At 39.6% G+C, this 25,909-nt stretch overlaps 2 protein-coding genes across 8 annotated transcripts in view; one reads left to right on the top strand and one right to left on the bottom strand.

The window, feature by feature from the left end:
- Positions 1-480: 480 nt before the first annotated feature.
- LOC133952315 (uncharacterized) lies at positions 481-8,842 on the bottom strand. 4 transcript variants are annotated; one of them, XM_062386707.1, is made up of 8 exons: positions 8,707-8,835; positions 6,882-6,910; positions 6,091-6,152; positions 4,223-4,525; positions 3,403-3,708; positions 1,918-2,037; positions 1,806-1,830; positions 481-1,668 (listed from the first exon to the last, which is right to left on the bottom strand). In XM_062386707.1, exons 1-8 carry the CDS (start codon positions 8,734-8,736, stop codon positions 1,644-1,646), a joined length of 900 nt encoding a protein of 299 aa, XP_062242691.1. In that variant the 5' UTR covers positions 8,737-8,835; the 3' UTR covers positions 481-1,643. The 4 variants fall into 4 exon arrangements, 2 of the variants coding, with proteins under 2 accessions (XP_062242691.1, XP_062242692.1); XM_062386708.1 differs by having other exon boundaries at positions 3,418-3,708; positions 8,707-8,827; XR_009920533.1 differs by having other exon boundaries at positions 1,806-2,037; positions 8,707-8,842.
- Positions 8,843-13,436: 4,594 nt separating this feature from the next.
- Positions 13,437-25,909, top strand: part of dync2h1 (dynein cytoplasmic 2 heavy chain 1) — a 99,250-nt gene continuing 86,777 nt past the window's right edge. For all 4 annotated transcript variants that reach the window (XM_062386416.1, XM_062386414.1, XM_062386415.1 and 1 more), the window contains exons 1-24: positions 13,437-13,619; positions 14,006-14,179; positions 14,477-14,615; positions 15,026-15,144; positions 15,408-15,552; positions 15,898-16,043; positions 16,133-16,219; positions 17,895-18,029; positions 18,327-18,440; positions 18,537-18,648; positions 20,036-20,160; positions 20,342-20,517; positions 20,611-20,806; positions 20,917-21,012; positions 21,163-21,324; positions 21,461-21,559; positions 21,806-21,945; positions 22,207-22,435; positions 23,148-23,275; positions 23,847-23,962; positions 24,152-24,279; positions 24,609-24,758; positions 24,934-25,139; positions 25,699-25,854. In XM_062386416.1, coding sequence (XP_062242400.1) covers positions 13,437-13,619; positions 14,006-14,179; positions 14,477-14,615; positions 15,026-15,144; positions 15,408-15,552; positions 15,898-16,043; positions 16,133-16,219; positions 17,895-18,029; positions 18,327-18,440; positions 18,537-18,648; positions 20,036-20,160; positions 20,342-20,517; positions 20,611-20,806; positions 20,917-21,012; positions 21,163-21,324; positions 21,461-21,559; positions 21,806-21,945; positions 22,207-22,435; positions 23,148-23,275; positions 23,847-23,962; positions 24,152-24,279; positions 24,609-24,758; positions 24,934-25,139; positions 25,699-25,854 — 3,461 coding nt within the window. The remainder of the gene's footprint in view (positions 13,620-14,005; positions 14,180-14,476; positions 14,616-15,025; positions 15,145-15,407; positions 15,553-15,897; positions 16,044-16,132; positions 16,220-17,894; positions 18,030-18,326; positions 18,441-18,536; positions 18,649-20,035; positions 20,161-20,341; positions 20,518-20,610; positions 20,807-20,916; positions 21,013-21,162; positions 21,325-21,460; positions 21,560-21,805; positions 21,946-22,206; positions 22,436-23,147; positions 23,276-23,846; positions 23,963-24,151; positions 24,280-24,608; positions 24,759-24,933; positions 25,140-25,698; positions 25,855-25,909) is intronic.

The raw sequence follows: 25,909 nt of genomic DNA, 5'->3' as shown, positions 1-25,909 counted from the left end.
TAATTTAATTTTTTGTGATAACAAACAAGAGGAAGAATAGAAAGCATGTTGACATATGCAGGGAACAAGCTGATATAGCGGGAGACATCAGTGGAGAGTGGAGTTTACATTTTTTGATCCATGATTTAGTATAGCATAGAGGCAAGAAAAGACATACATATTGCTACTACCTTTTCTCTTTCTGACTGAAACTAAAATATGAATCTATGTTAATTTATGCTACTGATTATTCTTTTATGTCTTTTATTTTATCTTTTAAAAAACGTTCAAACTAAACTAGAATGTTGAAGTAAAGCTGTATATGTTAACCGGCACCAAGGACATTATATTACATTAAATGTGTTTGCACTAATAAGGAGCAGATCAAGGATTTGTCTTTCACTTTTTCTTCCATTGGGAGATCTTTTGTCCTCTCAAATCTCATGTTAAATGTCTAATCCAGTAGCAGTTAGCATAAGTCTTCCAACTACATAATACACATTAAGTTACACAGTTTTTTTTATTTTACATTTCAATGTATATACAACTTTATCAATATAATGCCAAACAAGACAAAACAAAGTTACAACAGCATCCAGAGAAAAGTGTTTCATACAGATTTGAGAAATGAGAGCAACCATATGAGACCAGTCAGTACTTTGTAGGAAGGAGGAATAAAAAAATGGTCATGTCATATGTGAAAAATAAATATTACAAAGAGTACCTCTTTAATTCCTTCTTCAATATTAAATGAAAACAATCGCCTGAGTAAAATAGTTGAGTTTGGAAATAGACCGTTATTTAAATAGTGAGGGCTACGGTAATTTCATTTATAATAAACATTGCACATTAAATAGGAATTCTCCAATACTGGAATCTACTGAGCTTTGAGTGGTCATCAAGACTAGAAAAGAGCTTTAATACTTGCCATTTAGCATTTACTGTAGCACAGAAAACTTTAAAGCTGAAAATGCAGAAAATAAATGAATGTGCAAAGAGTTTTCTGGTATTCACTTTCTGGGGAATAATACATTTGTTTCCAAGGTTTTGCTACAAATCATTTCTGATGGACAAAGCAAATTAAAGAGTACAAACAAATGAGGGAATTGATAAAAAAATAAACAGGTAGCAGCTTGGCAGGAGTAAAATGTTTCTACTGACAACATTAAATAAAAAAGTCTATTTAAAAAGGGGGGAAAGGAAAGGGATTTTAAAGTGCTGCATTAAAAATGAAATACCCTGAAAATGAAAAATAAATAAAAAGATGTCAGTGTTACATTCAAAAAGCCCTTTTATTTTAAAACACACCCTCTGTTGCTTTAAGTTTAACTGCTTACATTGCTGGGAAGTGTATCCTTCAAAGACTCTATCAGTAATCTCACCACATACACATTATAAAACTTTTTTGGGGAACTGAGCTATTCTCTGAATGACGCACTGTAAAATGACACTATTCATGAATAGTTCCCTGGTCGAGTTCCCTTCAGCCACTGACTAGTAGCCACTGATCATTTCTGGCTGGTAAGTAGACAATCAGCCACAAATGTGAATGAACGGTTCAGGGACACAGAGTACCAGCATCAGATTCTGAGATGACGTCTTTGCTCCGTAAACTTCTTTTTCCTTCGATCCATAACAAAAAAAACTCAAAATGGTCCCTTCTCTTATTCTTGTAGGTCTTTTAACTCGCTGGAGAAAATCAAATAGAAGTACAAGAGAGTCAGTGTTCAGTGGTGACAAGATGGTAGTGATAAAAATGTGACACATGTACAGTCCAAGTTGTATTATTGAAGTACTGGTTGCGTCTTTAATAAACATCCACTTACTCCTTATTTCCATCCTTTATCCGAGCTTGTCCAAGAAACCAGAACAGAAACTGTTATTAGTTGTTGCATATAATTATACAGCTGCAGTGGAAAACATAAAAGTGTCCCTCACCTGTTTGTCTTTTCTTGCGTCGATAAAAAAACCATACAACTGCTCCCAGCAGGATTAACCCACAGACAACAGGTGCTATTATGATAAGACTGTGAGGGTTAGGCTTAACCTCGGGTTTACCTTTGGATGAGAACAAACATACGTTAGAATTAAAAAACATATTCACTGGGACAGTTTGAAGAATTATACTTCACGGATTTTCAGAAGAAACATTGTTAGTTCTTTTCTCGTCATCATCTTTCAATCTTTATATACAGTTTATGGGAACCCATAAACTGTATAAAAAGATGGACGACGCATCTCCACGTCCCCCTCTATCTAGACACAAAGCCCAATTATCCCAGAGACGAGCGCTGCCATCTTGCCCATTTGGAGCCAGAGACTGCGGAGTAGCAATCAGAGATGGAACCGCGGCATCGAGGTCCTGTCCCTACACATGCTCAACCAATCATGAGTTAAACTCAGTTGTCAATCCTGATGTTTTATATAGCATCCAGTAACTAATTTAAACTAAACTTAATGGAAAATTTGGAAATCTGGACATAAATCTGTGTTTTAACAACTAACTAAAATGAACATCTTTACAAAAAAATAGTTTGAAATGATCTTCGACTTTTTTGTTTGGTCATGTCCTATCCACTAACATGGAGAAGGTCAAGTTAATGACAGAAATTGAGATCAGTTACCAGGTTGCGAACGAGAAACTTTGGCTTCACTTTTGGGGAGCTGTCATGTTGTCCATCTTTACATACAGAGACAAGTGAATCTGCTGCCCTAAACCAGTTTGTCACCACTGAAGACGTAAACAACAAATATTACTGAATCCATTAAAGGGGTAAATGAGCCTCAAAATTTGTTCGGTTATACCCAGTAAGCTTTTACAGCAGCAGGTCTGGACAAGGCAGAAATCTTTAAATGTACAATTACTAAAATGTAAGTGTTATGCTGCAGAATTTTATGTTGTGCTTGAGTTTGTCCAATACTTTAGACGTTGTACGAGTGTATAAAGGCAACTGGAGCTTTCACCTACGTCTTCAGCAGAACGTAAGAAACCTGGGATGAGAGGTGAAAACGTCTTAAAAAAAAAGTCTTCAAGAAACACAAAGACGTCAGATGAAAAGAAATCAGTGGAACAATACCAAGCCTGGACGTGATGTTATGACTGTACATTTATGATAGAGATCTGAGTTGAGTGTGTTAGCTATGTAGATGGTTCTGCAGGCAAGTGTTGATAAACCAAATATTAGACAAATATCTGTGATGATTCTCAGCCATCCAGGTCATGGTATTTTCAGATGTTGTATAAATGTACAACGGAAACTAAACTTGCTTGTGTCTCTTAAAGTCTAGTTTGTGTTTCTTGAAGTATTTTCTCCTCTCGTCCAAAAGGCCTGAGCTCTGCTAAAGAAGAAGGTGACACGTCATCAAGAGGACAGTGGCAGAAAGTACAAAACAGACTGTGGGGAAGAAACCATCAGGGCTCACCCTGTCGGTACTCACGGTCACACACTGGGAACCATTCGGAGGTAACGTTGCCCACAGAGCAGCTGAGATTCCTGATCGCTCCATGGGAGCAGCTGAAGTACACAATGCTGCTGCTGTTGACCAACATCGTGCTTGGACTGTGCACCTGAGTGTTGTTCTCAACGTTCCACAGCTGATTGTCGATATTTCTAGACCCATGTAATTTCCACTCCACCATGTTGCCTGGGTACCCGCCGTAGAAGGCACACGTCACCAAACAACGGGCATCATCACAGGACTGTGTCACATTGGGTTTGCTGTAGGAGGCTAGAGGAAATGGAGGCAAACAGAAAGTGATCACTGTCGGTCGTCTCTTTCCATTTCTGAAACTACTGCCACTATTAACCTTGCAAGAATTTTACTTGATGAATTTAAGGTCTAATGACAATGAGGCTCACATATACATTAACTTTATAAGATAGATATGGACAATACACAGACGGGTGGGAGGGGATCTGATGTCATCCTTGTACAGTAAACAGAAAATACAACTTGTAAATAAAAGCAAACTCTGGGAAAACAAAAGCAGATTAAGATTTAACACGTGGTGTAAATTATGTCCTGTTGACTCAGCAGACTTTGTCATGTGTCATCAATGTCACTGTTATAAACGCAGCAGTGCAAACATCTGTGATTGGAAGCTTTACAACTACACCTCACTGCTGATGTCAGAAACTAGTGAGAAGAGTGACTAATCTCAGTGCGATTTCATCATTGTTTTGTAAGGTGTCAGAGATAAAAAGCCACATATAATTAAATGTTAAATGTAACACACTCATACCTGTGACATTGAGTTGGATTTCGCTTTCCTCAATGTTCTCATTATCGGTGTAGAGAATGAAGCATTTATACCTCCCAGTGTGCGAGATGTTCAACCCGTACATGTCCACATGTGTACTTTTGTCATCCAGTCTTGTGTTCGGCCATTTGCCCGAAAAGATTGTTTTGAATGCATGGTAGCCGTTCACGAACACATTATCACGTTGAAGGTAGAAGAATTGAATTGTCCTTTGATTATTAAAGGGGCATCGAAAGGTCACATTTCCACCAACCTCCCCACTGAGTCGAATGAGTTCAGAACTCTCTGAAAAAAAAAAAGATGGGCACAAAAAAAGGGTCAGAGCATACTGGGAAACAGAATGAATTAGACTACTGAGAGTCACAGAGAAATTGTTTTTCAGGAGAATTTTTCTTCAAGGTATGAACATCCACAGCACGGCCTGTGAAGGTCAAGGGGGTTTCCTTAATGCTTTTTGTGAGATCCTGTGCGAGCTCTTGTGTCAGAATGATCTCAGTTCCTCTTTTTCTTGTTGCCCTTTTCTTTCTGTGTAGAATGCATCACTGTCAACCTTTTTCGTGTTTCCATGTTACGCTTAGAAAGATGTTTTGCTTTTCATTTCCTCACCTTTGACGTCAGTGTTTAGACAATCCACCATTTTTTCTCAAGCTAGATAGATAACAGGTATTGTAGACAACTTGTTTTAACTCAGTTTTCTTTTAAACTGAAATCAGTTTGAAGAGGGCAGTGAGACTGTGACAGCTAGACACTGGAAACATGAGGAAACAGCTAGCCTGGTGAGCGGCAGCACCTCATAATACTCACAATATTAATACATTTGTAATATATAATACCCATGTGCTTCCAAGCATATTTGGTGATATCTGTAATTTATTATATCAGAATCAGAATCAGAATTATTTTATTTGCCGAGTATCAGTGACTGATCCAGGATTTTTCTAAATCAGGGGCCATAAAGGGGCCACAATTTACACAGAGGGGAGAATAATATGTCCGAAAACTGATGCATACTTTTTTATTCAGTAAAGTGCACAATTGAGTCCTTCCTTGTTTACTGTTAGCTTCATAGCTTCGAGCTAGACACACATCAGTGAATATATTTGGAAAATTGTTCCTTGTTCAAACACATTGTGGACTTCAAAAAGCTGACACAAATTCAGAACAAATTGTTATAAGTTATAATCATGACATCGTGAGAGTTTTTCTAGAAAGCAGTCCTGATGTGGGGGTAAGAGCTAACTTTCTTATTATAAATATATTTTTTTCCTTTTTATGATTAGGGAAGCCATGCAAGATCACCTGTCTTTCCATTTTGTTTTTGGTAAATTTGTAGGGATTGTTTTTTTTGGCTATGGTCACCCTGAGGCCATTTTTATAAGATTAAGATTAAGATGCATTTATTAGTCCCAAACACATGCACAGACATGCAAAGGCACACTCATGCAGGTAGGGAAATTTAACCTCTGCTTTTGACCCATCTGGTGCAGGACACACAGAGCAGTGAGCGACCATGTACGGCGCTCGGGGAGCAGATGTTGGGGGAGTAAGGTGCCTTGCTCAGGGTCACTAGACAGGGTTTTTTGGACAGATCAATCCAGGTTCGTCTTTTGTTGTCTCTCCGTGGAGTCGAACCAGAGACCTTCTCTGCCCATAGTCCAAGTTTCTGCCACTAGACCACTGCCTCTCCTTTATACTCAAGTTGACAAATATCTACTTTATTTATTTATTTATTTTTATACTTAGGAAGCCATTTTTATGTTATGCTAAGGATCAGGCCCTGATTTCTATAGTTTCCCTGTAAAACAAAGATAGAGACATGTTGCTGCTGCTCTGATATGATATGTGCTCACCTGTAAGAGAAAAGGTCACAGTCCAAGCCAGAGCCAGCCGCAGAAGGGAAGGCCCTCGGTTTCTTGGAAGACAAAGGAAACATAAACACGGTTACCCTGGTAACACTGGGACATGACAGGAATAAAATGAGGTACATACGATAAACTAGTTGTGACAGCACAAACTATACGTGTTGGCTCTGTGCCCAGAGATAATAGTTCTACAGTGATTCATTCCTGAATCTGACCAGACCTCTGTCACCGGCTATCATTCTTTTTAAAGGTGATGCGTCTTCTCCTCTCCAGTAAAACCACAGGTTCAGACTGAGCCGTTTGGTAACATGTATATGTGAATATGGTGTTTACCACAGTGAAGGTTTGAAAAAGGTTTGGGTATGTGTTTTGGACATTATGTTATGGCTGACACATTTCAAGTTCTGGAGTGGTGACAAAAAAGTGATTCAGGGACATAAACTTACATGAACATAGTTTCACTTGAAGTTCAGGTCAGACTTTTTTTTTTGGGGGGGGGGGGCTGTGTTTATAGACACTATCATGAATGATAGATGACTTTATTGCCATGCCCATATCACAGATTTTTCTTGTAATGGCAATATAAAAAAATTGTTGATAAGGGTTGGAAACAAGGTCGTGAGGTTGAGACCACATATTTCTTTGATGCTTATTTGCCTGGTTCACACAGGGTGAAAATATGTCCAGGTCCTGACAAACGTGAGTCACCCCATTGCATGACTTCTACTGCCAATTCTAATAAGACATATGACGTAATGGAAAGCCGCATGGTTACTTACGAAAGAGAACGTCTGGTGCTACTGGGTGCCTGTTGAAAAGACCAAGAAGTTAATGGTTTCATTTAAGTCAAAATCTTATAAATAGACCAACAAGAGACTAAATCTTTAACCATAGTCACATTTCTCTCCCAACCATCACCACCGCTACTTATTCTTTTTTTAAATGTATATGCTATGGGAATTATTATTTTAAATCAGAGTGTTTGTGTAATCTTTAACAAGCCATGGCTCTTCACAGTACATCCTGGGTGTAATGGGTTCCATATCCTGAGAGAACACTCCCAAAAACGCACAAAAAGTTTATGGAAAGTCCCTCTGCTCAGCAACAGAGAGAGACAGTTTCTGGTAACATGCACAGATACTGGGAAATCCATTGTCTTAGACTGTATCTTCCAGACTTCTATTATTTTGCACCAGGGACCTGAAAATATCAGTTAGTTTCTTCAAGTATTTGTATTCATATGAGTCTGTAAAAAAAAAAAAAACCAAGGAGAGACATTATAGGGTTGATTGGCTTGTTTTAAATGGACTATCATATCTAAAACGGTTCATGGTTTCTGCTCACTGCTGAACGTGACCAGCAAGGAAATTCCCAGGTGGATAATTATATCTGAATTGTATCGTTTGTCATTGGAGATATAAAAGGAAAAGGAAAGTTAAAACCTGTCTGACGAATTTAAATGTATCCTTTGTCCACAGGTCTGATTTCACTAACATGCTCATGTATTCCAGATATTTCTGTGGAAACACTCCTACATGAACTGTGTTTCATATTGAGGAGACTTGAAGCATTTTAACTCTATGGGACTGAACTACTATGCATGAAGGGATGGACCATGAAGGGATGAAGGACCATGAAGGGATGGCCCCCTGGGAATTCCCAAAGGGAATTCCCAGGGGGCCATCATGGGCCATCACCCCCCTCTCCTTTTTCTTTGTTTCTGGAAATGTTTGCTCTCTTCAAATATAATTTATCGACTCATTTATCATTAAGTCAACAGTTGCAGCAGTGATCATGAGACAGTCAATGCGATAAGGAGAGTCCTTGATAATGATGTAATGTGATTTGTTAAGTGAAATAACTATAATAAAGAATAGTACTATCTCAAGAAAACAAGTACATGCCTATTATTATAATTGTTTTGCTGTTGAACTGAGCTTTAAAACCACATACCACGACTAAATATTTAATTCAAACTCAACCCACATGAGCTGCAGGTCTTTTTAATGTGGTGCCATTTCATGTTGGTAACATCTTGCAGCACAGCTCAAGATTTACTCATCACATGCTGTCTTTCTCTTTCCTTTCTCATATTGAGTGATGTCAGAGCCAAAAAATGATTTACTACAATGGTGAGATCACAATTATAGTTAGATATATCTGTTTCCTTACAGCTAACCACAGTATGTTCTCTTATACACCCGAGAGCACATATCTGCTCAGATATACATCTGATAAACCAGATAATCTTTTAGTGATCGAGGGGATTTCCTAATATTTGTAAGGGTATTAGTTTACTTGCAGATAAAACTTGATTAATTGTTCTGCTGAATGATATAATCTAGCAAAAGGCACACGTGTGAAGCAATTGAAACCACACTGTCTAGGAATGTTTTGAATTTGTTAATACACACACACAGACACACACACACACACACACACAAACACACATGTAGCATTCACGGGCCACTGCTCAGTGGCGCAAGAGAGATTCTCTGTCACATCAGTATGGCTTTGTCAACTAAAGGATAGCCTTAATCATGGCAATACAAATAACTGTTAGGGATTGATAAGACAAGAGAAAAGAAAATCAAACTCTCTCACCATGCGTGCGTCCTTGCCTCCTCTCTGCATACGAATGACTGACTCTGTGTGTGAACAACTTCCTCAAGCGTTAGTGTCAGAGGGGTGCGGCACCGCGCATGCGTCACAGGCTCAGTTAGTTTTTTTTTTTATCAGGGCTTAACCTGAGCATTGTCATAGTGTATGTAACTTATTTTGCTGAGATCAAACTTGTTGACCTGTGTACTTTGAAGAAAGAGGCCTCCACAGAATTATGTGGTTTGTTAGTGTGTCTGTCTGTCTCTCTGTGTCTGCGCGCACGTGTGTGTATGTGTGTGAAAGATTTGCATTTGTGTCTCCATTAGGGTGATGACGCACACAATATGAAACCCCGCGTCAACTCAGACTCATCAGCACATACGTGACTGGAAGTGATCCCAATCACTTACCATGACAGAAACGATACAGTCACATCCCTTTTTCTACTTTTTATAGATCCTATATTCTGCTGTTGTTGTTTTGAAAATCATGTATTTACATTTGTACGACTCACTAAGACAGTTCAGAGTTAACCATAGTTTAATGACCGCATCTCATATATAAGCCACAAGACAGGACACACCCTCTTGCTATGAGTAAAATGTTCATCACTAGTTCAAATTTGACCTTTAGATATGACAAGTTTTCTACTAGTACAACTGTCTCCTGTTTTCTCAGTTTAAGAAGTTGCTTTAAATAAAGCAGAGCATTGAAAGAGGAACTAGTCGATTTCCTTCTTGAAAAAACAAACCTTTCAAAGTCTGGTTATGCATGAAAATGTGAGATCACACAACATGCAGTTTAACCATCACAACCATGTCAATGACCCCGTCCTATACTCAGCTATCGTCCTATGTCCCACTGCACTATGAATCAAACCAATTTTGACAGTTTGCATTTTGTATATGAGTATTAGAGCTATACAGGATCTCTAATGCATTGACATTTGATTTGTAATTTCATATTTGCTATGGCATTAATAAAGTCTTACACCATGAACTGAAGTGTGTCCTTTGGATGATTCACAGTTCATGTGTGGCACTAGTGTTTCAGGGAGATTCTCATTTCAGTCCATGACTTCTCCTTTAGTTGTTTTTTCCAACTGTCACTGTACTCTCTCTTTTCCACTGAAGTCACGAAAAGGTGTTGTGACCATAAAGAAGTAGCCTGGATGGTTCAGTATTGCACAACCAGCTGGTTGGAAAAAAAAAAGGGAACAGCCTGGACGGCTCAACCTCAGCCTCTGACACGAACAAACACATGAATAAATCTCTATTGCATGTGACTGTTGCGTTAGGATATGACGAGCATGAATCAAATACTTTGTGGGGGAAGTGCTTACTACTGGCAGCAGCAGAATTGAAGGAAAGTTGTGTCATTAAGGATTTCCAAGGATTTTCCATGTGTGTCCTTGATCAATTTGAGAAAACTGCCCAGAAAGTAAAGCTTTCTCTCGTCATTTGCCTTAGTCTCATTCGTTCATATTGAAATTTAGACTGTCACAGCACTTTCTATTATACCAGTGTAGCTGCTGTGCTTCTGAATTATTAGATTGCAAATGTTACCAGTAATCATATTTATGCGCAATTAAATTTAAATAGCTAGGTACCGTAATGTGATGTAGGGCACGCTGTATTCTTCTAAATGGGGGATTTACTTCAACCTAAAAGGGAGTTGTGTACCTCATCAGAATAGACTAGCGAGAGGTGGTGTGAGTGTTTGTGTGAGAGGCTAGAGTTTTCAACATAGAAACATTTTTAAGATCCAGAAAAACTACACAAGGAATTGCAACTGAACAGCTTGCATATTTTCCACAAAACATATGTTTCTGTGTTATCTAAAATCACAGGTTGACCTACACCCAACCATGTGGGCAGTATGTGGGAGGAGAGGCTATGAGACCGTATTTCCAGTAAAAATTTCTAAAACAGTTCATAAACAAATCAGTTCTCATCATTCGGAGTGATTCAGAAAATCAAGAGTAATTTTAACGCCTGCCAGCCAGGTGTCTTCTTTAACTTCCTGTCTGAAATGTCCTCCGCTAGACCCAAGGAAATGCGGAGGATGTGAGGTCATGTATTCTTCTGCAAAGTCTGTAGCTGCTGTCTGTCACAAAGCTATTCACACTCGAGGACCTGGATTGAGTTGCAAATATAATACGTTTGAGTGTGTGTTTCGCCCTCGAAATGAGCTTGTAACCAACTGAAAGTTCAAGAGTTATGAGAAGAAATAAAGAAAACAGCTTTGTGGCAGTTTGGAGAAATACACTGGCTCCAGAAAGTATTTAGACCCCATTCACTTTTTAAAAAGTTTGTTGAGTTGTAGATTTTCTCTTACAAGGATACAATTGTTAATTTGACCCACCTATCTGGTCTATGCTGAATACATGTTTTTAAAATGTTAAAAATTGTGGTGCTGCTTGAAGATATGAAGCTTTGAGGAGATTCTACACGGAACTGACTTCAGGGTCTGAATATATTAAGAGATGTCAGATTTGATTTTTAGGTCGGAGACAAGTCTGGACACATTATTTTCACTGCGTGAACGAGAATGAGTCACAGATCCACACACATTTTGATGTTTCTCGGAACCATACATTGACTGTCACATTTCGAGAAATGAAACTACACATACGTTTGAAGTGAATCACTGGTTTTTCACAGCTTTGAAATATAATAAGCATTATATGGTAAACAGGGCCCGGTTTTTCAAAACACTCCACAAAAATTAGCACAACCACAAACCCAATTAGCAGAACACCTCAGATCCTTTAGAAAATGAAACAACTAAACAGTAATTTATCAAAACAATATTTTGTTACCATAACATATGTGTTGCATATGACCTAATTCTGTTTGAACCAGTTACACACTGCTTTTGCTAACCTAAAACACTTTTAGCAATTCTACTTCTCAGTGGTTAGAGTACTGTAAGTGAAATACACAGAGAAAGTGCAAATATACAATAAATTCACCAAACACTACACAAGACCAATGCCACAGACTGAGGAAATTAATTTATTTCTCTCCATCTCCCCAAATCAGTCAACATGTCAACATGGAGAATCACAACAGAACATGTCCCATCTTCCATGCTACTACAGGAGTGTGCATAACACTGTAAGCTCAGCAAGTATCAGACCAACAGAAGATGATGTATCCAGAACAGGTTACAATGACAGATTTCACTGTATATCTGCTAAGATCTGGCTCAACTCTTAGTGCAGCTTCCCTCAGCATCAATCCGTGGTTCATGACATGGTCAACTAATGTTTAATTTGATAAATTTGGTCCTCTTCTTCTTTGAGCACATCCTCCTCTGGCTTCAGGTCTCCCTCTTCCTCTTCCTCCACCTCGGCCCCTGGCATGGCCTCCGCCTCTTACTCCTTCTCCTCCTCCTCCTCCGTGGATTCCCCCTCTCACGATCACTCCTTTTCTTCTTCTGACTCCTTCCTTTTTGGTTGAAGACAGGTGAACTCACCTGCTGCACTGTTATAGTGCTTAAACCTGATTGGTGTGTCTACAATTAAGCAATCATTTGTTTGCGCACCTGATGGCTGTGTTGAACCAATGGGCTCATGGGGGGTCATTTGACAGTAAGTGCTTTGGAATTGCAAGGAAGTGACATCTTGATATACTTCATTGCCTAATGTTCACAAGTGTGTTTAGTGTTTTGCAAAAAACTGTATTGTTTTGCAAAAAGTGAGAGTCTGACCTTGTGCTTATAGTGGTGCAGATCTGGGCCCATGTGTTGCTCCTCGAGTGTAAGGTTTGGATAATTGTTTAATACTTTTGATTTTAGTGTTTATCATCGAAGAAAGGGCTGGCTGCTCCACTGGCCTCTGAAAGGCTCGGCGTTAAGTCAATGGCGTAGATTGCTAAAGCTGCCGTGTCACGTGATACAAGAAAACTGCGTAACTGCCTGGTAACCACGCAAGCATAGTACACACGGCCACTAGCAACAGGCTGCTGCAGGTCCTCTCCATGGAGTAAGTGTCCAGAAGCTGCAGGAGACGGACACTTGCCGGAAAACGGTAAGAAGCCGAAGTTGTCAATGCAACGCTAGCATGCTAAAGGCGAGCCTGCTAGCTAAAATGCCAGCGCTTTACTCACGGAGGCGGTTAGCTAGCATTAGCTTGCTAGCTGCCCTGAGCTGTAGCCGTCGCTAAGGTTCGCTGCGATGCTGCAGCTGCTCCATAACTTTGCTAACAGTTTAGTCCCGTCAACGCAGGAGAGGCGGTTCAATATAGATAGAGTGATGAGACGGTAGAGAAGAGTTTAGCAACGACACGAACACTGATAGCACACCGGTGTATTCATTATAAAGACGTCAGACTTCACTAACTTGAAAGCTCGTAGAGTTTGACCAAAGCTCGTCTATTTCCTCGTTCCTGGCTCGACACAGTGCGAAGCTGTAAATCCAAAATGGTGCTTTTAATGGGTTATCGGGCTCAAACTGGGATCCGACCTTAACTGGCCAAGTTCTAACATATTCTAAGTATTTGTTATACACTACAGCTGCTCTAAGTTGTATATGTCCCACACAGTGTTGCATGTTTTTCTTCGGGTTTCCTCCATATATTTATTGTTTATTACTACCTTTATATTTTGTTTATGTGAAGCACTTTGTGACTTTGCTGTCTACTTACGCGTAACAAATAGACACACACACATATGAATATACAACAGTATATGTACTACAGCTCTCTCTCTGTCCCTACTTCCAGCTCAAAGATGCCCCACGGGTCAGAGGATGCCCGCAAGAAGTTCATCCTGACCACAACTGGAAACTTCTACGGGATAACGCCGTCGCCGTCCCTGGCTGACAGCTCCGAGCTCAATAACTTCTTGGATGATGGAAATGAATTTGTCCTGTCCGTCAGCAGACACGACAATGATCTTCACCTGTCAAATAAGGTGACTCAAATGCCGAACGCATATTCACAACGTTAAAATGAAAAAAAACATTCCCTCAAGATTCAAAGGGCAAAATCCCATTAGTCATTGGTTCGATGAAAATAGGTTTTAAAGCACCACATCTATAATGTATTTCATCAAATAACACAAAACAAGGTATTGCTCTTTAGTAAATTTGAAAGATAATAAAGACCATATCAAATTCTCTAAATAACCATTCCCTGAATGATGATTTGTTAAAGTTTCTTGTTTTTGTCATTTATATATGATATTTGAAAGAAAACATTATAATCAAAGTGCTGTACAATGCACGACCATATGTTAACTTTATGATTCCATCAACTGTATTTTGTGAATTCCTTGATCGTCTTATCCTCTTTTCACAGGTTGAAGCCTCTGGCGGCAGCAGAGAGAAGGTGTTGGTGTTCTTCAAGCTGCAGCCCACAGTGATCACTGAAGACAACCTTGACAGGAGCATCCTGGTGTCGTCCATGCTTGAGTCTCCCATCAACGCCCTCTACCAGGCGGTCAGACAGGTCTTTGCACCTGTACTGCTAAAGGTGAGCCCATGAATGTGTACTGAAGAATTCCATATATGCCTTTTGGAAAGATGTAGGCTTTGTCTGTCACATTAACCGCAGTGAAAGGTTCTGATAGATGAGCATAATCTCCCAGCAAATATGAATTTAGAGTGAATCAAAACTTTCCTACATTTTGGATTAGGAAAATAGGCTTGCTAACTCTTTAAATAAAATACAAATTGCTTTCTCTTACATCATTTGATTTAGAGTTTTGAGTGCCTAAAATGGTTTTGCAAGCAGGAGCAGAGAATATGTGTCTATTTTTCTTCTCCCAAGGATGAGCGCTGGCGTTCAGCCTTCGACCCGAAGTTGGCAGACCTGCTGAGTGAGCTGGAGCTTGGCCTGGGTTCTGTGGTCCGTCAGTCTGGAGCACAACCCTCTGCTAAAAATGGCCGAGAGGAGGAGGATGTCCTTGGTATGCGTGAATATGTTGTAGTAGACCAGGAATCCACAGGTCAAGGCCTGCCGAGTGGTCAGAACTGTGATTGATGGTTTTTCAAATATTCCAAAATTAGAGGGTGATACCATTATTTATTCCATTTAGTAAAATATATTTCTAGTATGTTTATTATTGATGTTACTTTGATATACACATTACTCATGGAAAAGTTGTTGTGATAAGCTCAATTAGTTTAACTTTCATGAACAACTGCACTTGAGTAAAATATGCATTTAACCCTTTGTCTCAAGACTATTTACTGTTTTGTATTAGACTTATGTATGGATACCAGCATCATTTGTATGCACCTCTCAGTTTGCTGGTATGAATATTGATAAACATAATTTTGTATTCTTTAAATGTCATAATTCATCCACTCTGTGCAGGTATCCTGACTCCTAGTGATGAGTTCCAGTACTGGGCAGACCTTTCTGAATCTGCAGAGAAGAACAATGTGATAGAAAGGGCGACATTTTTCACCGAGCAGTTTAAACCCATACAAAAGGTATGATGGCTAATGGCTAACAATTATGTATCAGGATATTCTACATACAAAATTTAAATTAAAGGGGGGGAGTAGTGTATTCCCTGTATAGTACAGTTTTTTACTCATCCTTGTTGCTGATGAAATTACAGTTATTGAGAAGTGAACTATAATCTGTACACAACAAGGATTCCACAGACAAGTCGTTCATTTTGTTGGTATATTTTTGTGTTTTAAGTTATACAAAGGATTTAAGCTACATTGTGTCTCTGTGTTTCCATTAGGAGTATGGAGGTCTTGATGGCTTGTCAATGTCTGATGTGGTGGATCTCGTGGAACAGAGCAGAGATGCTCTGGATGATGTGTGGAGGCAGACAGATTTTGAGCCTTATCCAGAAACACGCATGATTCGGCTCATGGACATTATTGGTGGGGCTCTCTCACACCCACTCAACAAAAACAGGAAATGGGAATTATTTTCCGCTGATGTTGTTTTGATGTTTGAACGTTAGTTAGCAACCGGTTTTGATGAAACACAAAGTTATGAGAACTCAAACCAACTTTGATTTCCTAAGAATTTGTCAGAATAACGTACACTGTGCATGTGGTTGGTTTACAGGAAATGTGGTATTTTTAGTCTTGACATCAAAGTAGCTAAGCATGTGTATGTATAATTTGTGTATATGTATGTTTGCATACACAATATATGGATTTATAGTGGTCAATTTGCCCTGTTTTTCTTTTTTTTGTTTGTTTTGTGCTTATGTTTACAAGGTGGTGCTCTGGGAAGATTTGTGCAGAGGAAGCTGAGCAGTGTCAAAATCTTTGAGGAGTCATTTGCTTTGGTGAGAGAGAACCTGAGAGTGGGTGTTACCATCTGTGAGCAGTGGGTGTCGGCCTGTGATCATCTGACAGGACAGGTATGGAGTCGATCGAAATGGAGAAAACATTATGGACCAAGTTGTTTGAAAACCCGCTGAACCAACCCCCCCCCCCCCCATTTTCTCAGGTGTGGAAGAGATATGCACCCCATGCCTGGAAGGGAAACAAGCACTGCCCGCAGACCCTTCACTGTCTTGCAAAGAGGTTGGACGAGGTAAAATATGCTTCTAATCCAGGAGCAGAGTATAAGTAAACATTGCTTTAATTAAAATGTTGCATTATATTATGTTCTTAAAATATATTTACAAGTATTATTTTCATTGTCCTTGCCTTTTACCTACATCTTTGTAAATTAACAAACGTTGCATGTAATATTAATAATAATAGTAAACTTTTCTCATGTATGAACCGCAGCTCAAAGTGCTTTACAACAATACATTAACATAAAAGACATGAAGACATACAATGAATGCAAAATAAGATTAAAACTAGTGCTGTCAAAAGATTAAAATATTTAATCGCGATTAATCACATTTATTTCATAGTTGACTCAAAATTATAAAAAATTTTTGGGGTTTTAATTCTCTATCAACATGTAAAGTGGATTGGCTTGCTTTATGCAAATGTTTCATTTTATTGAAAAACAACATTGCCAAACAGGGCGGTACAAAATTAAATTAAAAAGTGCACATTTCAGGTAAACAAGGACTCAGCCTATAGTGCAGTTAAACCATGGCTTAATATTTTCTTTTTTCATGTTTGCTGTGAACATAGCAGTCAGGCCTCTCAAACAGACAAGCAACAAAATAACAGACAAACAAAGTACACAGGCAAGTGTCGGCCTACTTTGAAACAAATTAAACACAGAACTGTGTAGGGCTATTTGAGTCCTCCCCATATTTGTGGAAAATGAATGAAATAAGAAGAACCCTATTTTGAAATAAATAAAAACATATAGCTGCAGCCTAGTAGCTTAAAAATATATATTTTAGTTGGCGAAATATTAAAACAAAAAGCGAGAGCAGGTCAGACTGGAGCCAACTGCAGCTTCTGCTCTGATCGAGAAGCTGAGGCGCTGATCTCTGATCAGCTGAGACCAGAGAATCTCTGTGTTTTCACTGTTTTCATAGTTAAGAAGCAGTGAGTCACTGAGAAGCTGCTGCACGTGAACGAGCTCTGATCTCACTGTGTCTCCCTGAGCGAGTGCGCAGGGGCAGGGGGCGGGGCTACGGTGCGCTATCTGGAACCACACACCCACAAACAGACACACACACACTTGCCCGCTCCTTGTACTTCATGACGGCCTGATACGATGATGTTTAAAAAAATTATTGTGACTTAGTCAACCACCAACATGCAAAAGCGTGTGTCAAACGGCGAAAGCGTGAGAGTTGGCAGCATTAATCTCACGATAAAAAAATTAACTGCGTTAAAATGGGTTTGCGTTAACGCCGTTAATAACGCGTTAAACTGACAGCACTAATTAAAACCCATTAAGTAAAATGTGAGTTGAAACTTTATATATACAGTATATGGTTGAAACTTAAGTCTGTAAGTTGAACTAGTGCACTGCCTGTCGAGCTTGAGTGTTACCATTGAATCAGCCACCATTTTGATAAACTGAATAATTAATGACTTGATATACTATCTGTCCCTAGCAGTTATATGTATGCAGAGACGATGATCATTTTGATGGACATATTTGTTGTTTAGAGAATGATTAAATCTGCAGACTGTCTGTGACGATGACTGCCACTGCCCTTATTCACAGTATCTGAGTTACTGCAACAGTGGAAAATGTCACTGTCAACATTTTCGATGCATAAATAAAACAAAGCTATTGGACATAGACAACATGTGAATACATTCTCCTTGTTTTCGGCAAACAGGTGGTGACTCTGCGTATGGTTCACGAGAAACTGCTGCGTTTGCTCCCAGGAGGGAAACAGCAAGCTCTGACTCCAGATCGCGTCTTTGAACCCTTCTCTGGACTCAACCCTCTGCATTACAACCCTTATACTGAGGTTGGTTTTGTCATATTTCATGTGCATGTGCCCTGTGTGTGCGGTTGTGATACGTCTGAATTACCTATTAACTGTCTGCTTAACCCCTGCTTGGTTATTTGCAATGGCTTCATGGAGGCAGGATATGGTGTGTGTATGTTTTCATTGAGTGACTGCTTCCTGAATTGACCTTAAGCCTGTGTAAGCACCTGTCCTGCACCTCCAGACATTTGTTGTTCTACAGAATCTATTTCTGTTTATATCACAGCAACTACATATTGTATACACTCAGATATTAACTTTTGTATGTTTTTCTAGCCTCTTTGGAGAGCAGCAATGGCTCAGTTTGAGCGCCTAATGGCTCCGTCGGAGCAGGAGGTGGCTGGGAGACTGAAGAGCTACATTGCTGATGTACAGGATAACCCACAACAGGTAATAAAACACGTCTCTGACTCAGGTTATAAAATACTGTGAGTAGGTCTGTGCTATGTTAACTTGCCGTGTGTGTATGTGTGTTTGCTGTTGTAGCTGCTGCAGGTGTTTCAAAAGCACAAGGAACTGATCAGACGTCCAACCATCAGCAAAGAGCTCCAGTCAGAGAGAGAGACCCTTCTAGCCAGACTACTGGATTACAACAAGGGTACAAAGCTCTGTCAAACAATTAATTATCTTTGTTTATGTTATTACATGCAAATTAAATGTTCTCATCTGATTTGGCCCACTATTCAACAAAACAATTTTATACACTGTGAGTTGTGATGGAGGCAATTAAGGTATGACTGAGTCAAATCTGAATCCCCATTCCAGAAAGGGAGATATTTTTGGTCTTCATTTCTTCCAACTATCCAGAAATTAAGCTAAAATGTCCCAGATATGAAAACCGCCATCTTGCACACTTGGAGCCAGTGTCGGTGCATTAGTGATAGAGGGAGGGAGCAGGGGTCCTGAGGTCCTGTCAATAGACAACCTCGAACAATCACAAGTCAGTCTCAGCTGTCCATCATGTTGTTTCAATTTGTTTTTACAGCATAAAATGTACCAAAAAACTGAATTCTTGAACAAGCTTCTTAAAGTAACAGAAACCATCTTTGAGAAATATTTATTTGACGTGTACTTTGACTTTTTATTTTGGCCCATCTCTCATTCACTGACATAGAGGAGGTGGTATTTAAGACTTGTACTGTAGCCACCAGGTGATATTTGAGATGTTTTGGCTTCACTCTCAAACAAAAAGTGTCCTTTTAATGGGAACAATTTAAACAGAGAAAACAACAGGCAGAGATATCTCAAAAAGTCCAAACTGAAGAAAACAAGAGCACACAGGGGAAAACACCAGGAACTTACGAGAGCTGGATATAGAGGATGACAGGCACAGGAGACGAGGCCTTTAATGAAAACAAACCGATAAGGGGAAGGGGAAGCACAGAAACTTATATAAACACAGGGAAGGAAAGAAAACACACTAGGAGCAGAAACTACAAAATAAAACAGGAAACAGAACACTGGGAGTGGGAAAACATGACACAGAAACAACTCATAAACAAACATAAACACAGGGATAAACATGAAACACAAGGAGATAATAATTAAACTTAAAACACTCTTCATAAAGAGGCGATAAACAACAGATGACAAAACTATGACACCGTATTTATAAACAGTCTATTTTCCAGACAAAATATGTTTTTCCAGATATCAAGATACCCATTGTCTTTATTTGTTACATTTTGATTTAAATGGCTAAATGAAATGTCATAGTGATAGAATATATGTATTGTCATGAAAAGGCCCTATACGGAAATACACAGAAATATAAAATAAATATTCTGCACCACTACCTGCTCAGTCGTTTATAAGTGAGTAAGTGTCAGCTGAATAATTGATGTAAGGATGATTTCTTACTAAACAAAAATATTTATATAAATATTTTCTTTGCCGTCCCTGGATTTGTATAGGGGTAATATTCAGTGTTGCCACATTGTTGCTCCTCATCTTCAAACCCTCACTTCTTTATTGATTTCCTTTAGGCCTGAAGACCGACTTTGAGAGTCGTTGTCATGGAGGCCCTGGAGAAAAGTCCGGGCCGCTCATTGGCAGGAATCTTCCTGAGGTCGTCAACAAAATCGTGTGGGTTCGACAGCTCATACACAAGGTAACTAAGTTTTTTCACTATGTTTGGCTGAACATGCTTACATGGGGATTGGGCACGTAGTTTATATGTGGCTGATCATCAATTAGTATGAACGTTATGATATATCATTGATTGGCCATCAATAATAATCAAGGTTTCTGCTTATGTCACATGTATTTCTGTGCTTGTATTCTGCCATCAGGTGGAGGACTCTGTCCGTATCGCAGAGGCTCTACTCTCAGACCTGTCTGCATTCAAAGGGTTCCTGCATTTCTGTGATGACCTACTGGAAATTCTGAGAGTGTATGAGCAGGAGCAGTTTGAGGACTGGTCCAGAGATATACTCTCGGGACTGCTTGACTCAAAATCAGGGATCAGGTTGGAAACAGTGGACATTGTTTGAGGATGGTTTATTCTCTGCTGGATGCTATAATTAGTTTTTCACCACTTTGACCATCTCCATTCTTGCAGTCTCCAGGCCAGTAACCGTGTGATGGACCTGGACCATGTGGATGGCACGCTGAAGGTCCAGTACTCAGACAGACTGGTCAGCCTGATCAGAGAGGTCAGGCAGCTCTCTGCCCTGGGTTTTCCCATCCCAGCCAAAATACAACAGGCTGCTAATACTGCAGATAAATTCTACAGACAGGCCGTTGTCCTTAAACAGGTCAGAGTGCAGGTCACAGCACAAAAACCCCAACACATTTTCTCTCTTCATTTATCTATTTCGAATATGGGCTGTCTCAAGCTAATGCTGTATTAAAATGTTGGTTGCAGGTGGCCCATTTCTATAACACCATTGACCAGCAGATGATTCCCTCTCAGAGACCTATGATGCTTAGTCTGGCACTGGCCTTTGAACAGGTCATCAAGGTATGACTTTAGGCTTTAAACAATTATTTTTCCTATCGCTGCCTTGCGTGTTACATACTGTAATATGCTGTTAGAGTTCTTCTACACTTGTACTTGTGCCTGAGGTAGATTTCTTGCACTGGAGATGAGTTTTCTGCTTTTCTTTATCAGAATCCTCGCTCTCAGTCTACAGAATCGGGGGGTAAACTACTGATCACCTGGGACAACCCTAAAGAGTTGGAAGCTTACATCGCCAAGCTGCAGTCGGCTGCTGAGAAACTCTCCACTGAGAACAGGAAGCTACGCAAATGGCACATGGACTTCATTGACAAGGTTGTAGCTTGCCGAATATGTTTCTCTCAGTTATTTAGCCTTATGACTGAATTCAAAGAAGAAACACATTTTGTAAGAACATCTCGTTTGGAGCACAATCTGGGATTAATAAATAACATATCTGTGCATTTCTCAGGTGGTGACACTGATGAATGTGGACCTGCTGAGACATCCGCAGCGGTGGAAGGACGGACTTCAGGACCTGCGCACAGGCTTTGCCACTCTGGAGGCTCAGGTATCAATTACAGTCAAAAGCCTGTGTGTGTTTACCCCTGCACTTCATATAATTTGTTTTATATTTATTCAATATTCTATTCTATATGAACATTTGGATAAATCAAGAAAAGTCACGCTGATTTCTGTGTTTAGCATTGTAAATAACCATCTTACAAAAATATTCTAATGCTTAGATGTGTGCAACCTCTACAATACATTTGATTTATCTTCCTTGGAAAGCTAATATATGTGTGTGTATGTACAGGGCTTCAGGTCTGATGACATGCAGGCATGGCGTCAGCACTGGAACCATCAGTTGTACAAGGCTCTTGAGCACCAATATCAGATGGGACTGGAAGCTCTGAACAAAAACCTGCCTGAAATACACATAGACCTAACTTTCAAGTCAGTACACACACACGGACACTCCCTGTCTCTTTTTTCTTCATTACACTTTTTGCGTGGGCTAACCATTTTTATTCCTCAAACATTCTGAAGATTTTCCCAGGAACTTGAACTGCTTACACAGACTTTTGTCCTTTTTCCCCCCCTTGACCTTTGTCGGACTATCTTTCTCTTTCTTTTTCTTTTTCTCACCTACAAAGACAATTCTGATAAGAAATCAAATGTAACTTCCGTTATTTCTCCTGTCCTTCTTGCGAGTAGACAAGGCCGTTTGCAGTTCCGTCCTCCTTTCGAGGAAGTGCGAGCACGCTACTTCAGGGAGATGAAGAGGTTCATCTCCATCCCAAACCAGTTCAAGGGGGTCAGTGCCCAAGGGGAGGAGCTTATCTTCAGCGTAATGATTGATAGAAACGCCTCCGGGTTCCTCACTATCTTCAGCAAGGCCGAGGACCTCTTTGGCCGCCTGCAGGCTATACAACACAAATTTAAGGTGCCTGAACAGATTTTTCTAACTACAATACTGATTTATGTCTGTGATCACTAATAACCTTCCTGTAAAAAGTTTGTAAAATGTTAAAAGATCTAGTTTTCCTTAGTAGGGTAATGATCATTATTTAGAAGGAAAGCTTCCTCTAGAAGGGCTGTTATTCCTTGACACTAGAGTTGAGCTTTGTAGTCATTTCTGACACCTATAGAACATGAAGTCATGAATAATTTGCTCTAGTGGCTCAGTGTTTTGTTTTTCTAACCGTTATAGCTCAACTGTAAGGCTGTGTTTCACTTGTATACTGGCCGATTGACCTTTTGTCACAGATTGATCAGTGACGCATTGCAATGAGTCACTGCTGTGATGTTTCCTTTGAAAGAGCGTAGCTTTAATTAGTCTCATTTCTCTATTTTCAGACTGTGGCGCTGTTGTTTTTTTGTAGCAGTCTGCCCTTCATACTACCCTGATCTCTGCAGCCATGCATGTCTAAAATACCGGGGAAAGCCCTAGGCCACCACCCGACTTCTCTTTTGTCCTCCCCTTTCTTTAGTTCTCTTTTCATTTAGTAATCTACTCTGTGTCGTTATGAGAAGTTCACCATTGACAGGGATACGTTTTGAAACAGAAATATGAACTGCACCCAGCATTTTAATGACTTTTGGGTTTTGTGTGTGTGTGTGTGTGTGTGTGTGTGTGTGTGTTTTGTATTTTGTAGGAGTGGGTGTTTCTGGGCCAGGTGGATTTAGAGAAGTTGGTGGAGAAGCATTTGATCTCTGTAAATGACTGGGAGAGAAACTTCAAGGCCCTAAAAGCCAGAGGGAAGGAGTCGGAACGTCTGCCCAGGTGCACATCACACATTCTAAACATGATTAAATATGATGTGAATTATACCCACTCAGTAGAAAAGCAAAGACATCCAACAGCCTGATCAATGATCAATATTTACTTTTATTTAAAAAAAAAGACACATTAATATCAAAACAGAAAGATTTCTAATAATAATAAATTTTATGTCATATCCCACATGAATGATTAAGGTGAAACCAAATGTTAACATTAGACTAAGAGACGCAAACTCCTATAAATACAACATATGTGACCCAAGAATAGATAAAAGGTGAAACCAAGGTTGAAGTGAGGGTAAGAGGAAGTCCCTAACAACTAACATTCAATAGTTTGTGTAGTATTTAATGGCGCTGAGAACCAAACTTCAAAACTTAACATTGTTTTCATAGCCCACAGCTTTTAAAGGCTCAGATCTTGTCATTAGTTCCCTGTGATGAATCAGATTCTGTTGAAGTCTCGGAGCTCAGGGTTCCTAATTTTAAAGGTCATAAATTCAATAGGTCTCTTATTATTTGACACCACAACAACTGAGTCGCAGTCACCAACCCTCACCCTCTTCCTCTGTCAGTCAGGAGAAAGTAGACTGTATTACAGTTAACTGTGAGCCGGTAAAAGCCGCCATTGACGACCTGATCCAGAGGCTGTTTGACCTGCTGCTCTTATCACTCAGGAAGTCCATAAAAGGTAAACACATAAATCGTCTATTTAATTTAAGTTTCATTGATATCATTGTTTGTAGGCTGATATATATATATATATATATCAATCATCATCACAAACCAAATTCAGTCTGTTTCAATTTTACTTTCCTTTCTTTTGGCCTAATGCCATCACTTTTACTCTTGTATATGTCTTATTCCTCCTGTCATCCAGGCCACACTCAGGCCATAGAGAGTTTTGTGTCAGAGTCAATGGAGGCCTTGTCCATTCGACCAGACAACATGGAGGAGATCGGTGCGGCTGCTGGCAAATATAGTAAAATACTAGCCAGCAAAATTGAGGTAGGTCAAACATGCACCTCATTAGGTGACCTACTGAATGGCGGTATTAGTGCTTCATATCTGTCCCTGATTCAGTCAGCATTGTATTTTTAGAAATCAAGTCTTTGACATTGTTGCATTTGTTTTTTACCTTTCGATGGAGGTGTCTTTACAAATCAGAAAGTAAATTATGTTAGTTCCTGTTCCTCATTAGACTGATTTAGTAAAATGTATTGGAATTCCTGTTGTACTGTTATAACAGTGCCTTGTCATCTCATGTCGGATGGGCCAAATGTTGGACCTGTCAATCAAAACTAAATAATAACACACTGTGTATTGTTTGTTTATAGATATTAGCTCAGTTCCAGTGTGTTGAGGAGAAGAACCGCTTGCTGCGAGCGGTGGCAGGAGCAGGCCTGGACTCACTGTCCTCCCTCAGAGCCAAGTGGGACAAACTAGAGCTTATCATGGAGAGTCACCAGCTCATGATCAAAGAACAGGTAACATAGACTCACAAACTCACACATCTTGGAACACGATTTAAAAACTTCACATCAAAACGTTTCTCGAACAGTAACTTTCTGATATTAATTATTTACCTGAATGCTTTTCTCTCTTCTTTTCACTCTAACTCTGGCTTTGCTCTTATGTTCTTTTGCCTTGTTCTTCCTGTAGGTGGAGGTAATGCGAAGTAATGCTGCTGGTCGCATCGACACCTACCGGGCAGATCTGCAGCGGTTTAAGGCCCGCTGGGACCAGCTGAAGCCTAAAGACGAGGCGCTTGAGAGTGGTGACCATGCTGCTCTACTCGCGTGCCTCCAGACCATCAGGGACAAGCAGCAAGAGTTCCAGGAGCTGGAGCTTGTCCGCAGTAAACTGCTGTAAGTAAATTTTTAATAACTGAATTCATGCCTTCACGCAGCAATTCTTGTGTCCAAAGGCGTTTTCAAGTAGTCCAGCCATCTGCATGTCCATCCCATCTTTTAATTTGACATCTGAGGAACACTTTTAGGGATTTCTTCAAATTTGGCACAAACATTCACTGAATCCTTTTTCTGTTTAAATCATTTTTAATAACTTTACAAAATCTGATGTTATAAGATTGAAAATATGTAACCATTTATATTAAAGGCACAAGCTTGACAAATAGATTCAAGTTTTTCAAAGGAACCAGCATTTCAAAAATATATATATATGTTCTTTTGGTTAAAATGTTCTGTTTTCTATTCATGTATTTTGCAAAGCTACTCAGCCTTATTATCGACACATTTCATTCTACAAACTCAACCCCGAAACAACGAGAAATACTTTATAATTCATGACTTTGATGGTTCAATAAAAGCGTACATGTAAAGTCTCAGGTTTGACCTTAACTACACATCAAAGAAAGAAAAAGTGTTTCTCTTAATCCAATAATAATTCTTCCTCTCCTCTCCTTAGAGAGGACTGTGGCTTTTTTGACCTGGAGGCTCCAGACTTCTCTCTGGCGGAAGAGACAAAGATAGATATGGAGGAGTGCGGCCAGATGTGGGGTCTGTATGAGGAGTGGCAGCAAGGCTTCACAGAGAAGGCCCAGGAGGACTGGATCACATTCAGGTAGAGGGTCAAGAGCTCACTATTAACTTTTAGTTGTTTTTTCAGTTTGGTCATT

This window comes from Platichthys flesus, chromosome 4 (genome assembly GCF_949316205.1).
Source record: "Platichthys flesus chromosome 4, fPlaFle2.1, whole genome shotgun sequence".
Classification (NCBI taxonomy): domain Eukaryota; kingdom Metazoa; phylum Chordata; class Actinopteri; order Pleuronectiformes; family Pleuronectidae; genus Platichthys; species Platichthys flesus.
This window is presented reverse-complemented; position numbering and strand designations above follow the sequence as displayed.

Excerpts from the sequence above, each read along its gene's own strand:
- LOC133952315 (XM_062386707.1), bottom strand. The coding sequence starts at position 8,736 with ATGCAGAGAGGAGGCAAGGACGCACGCATG. Across the intron at positions 6,911-8,706 it reads GAGGCAAGGACGCACGCATG|GCACCCAGTAGCACCAGACG; the intron begins GTGAGAGAGTTT and ends TCTTTTCAACAG. Across the intron at positions 1,669-1,805 it reads ATAAAGGATGGAAATAAGGA|CGAGTTAAAAGACCTACAAG; the intron begins GTAAGTGGATGT and ends GATTTTCTCCAG.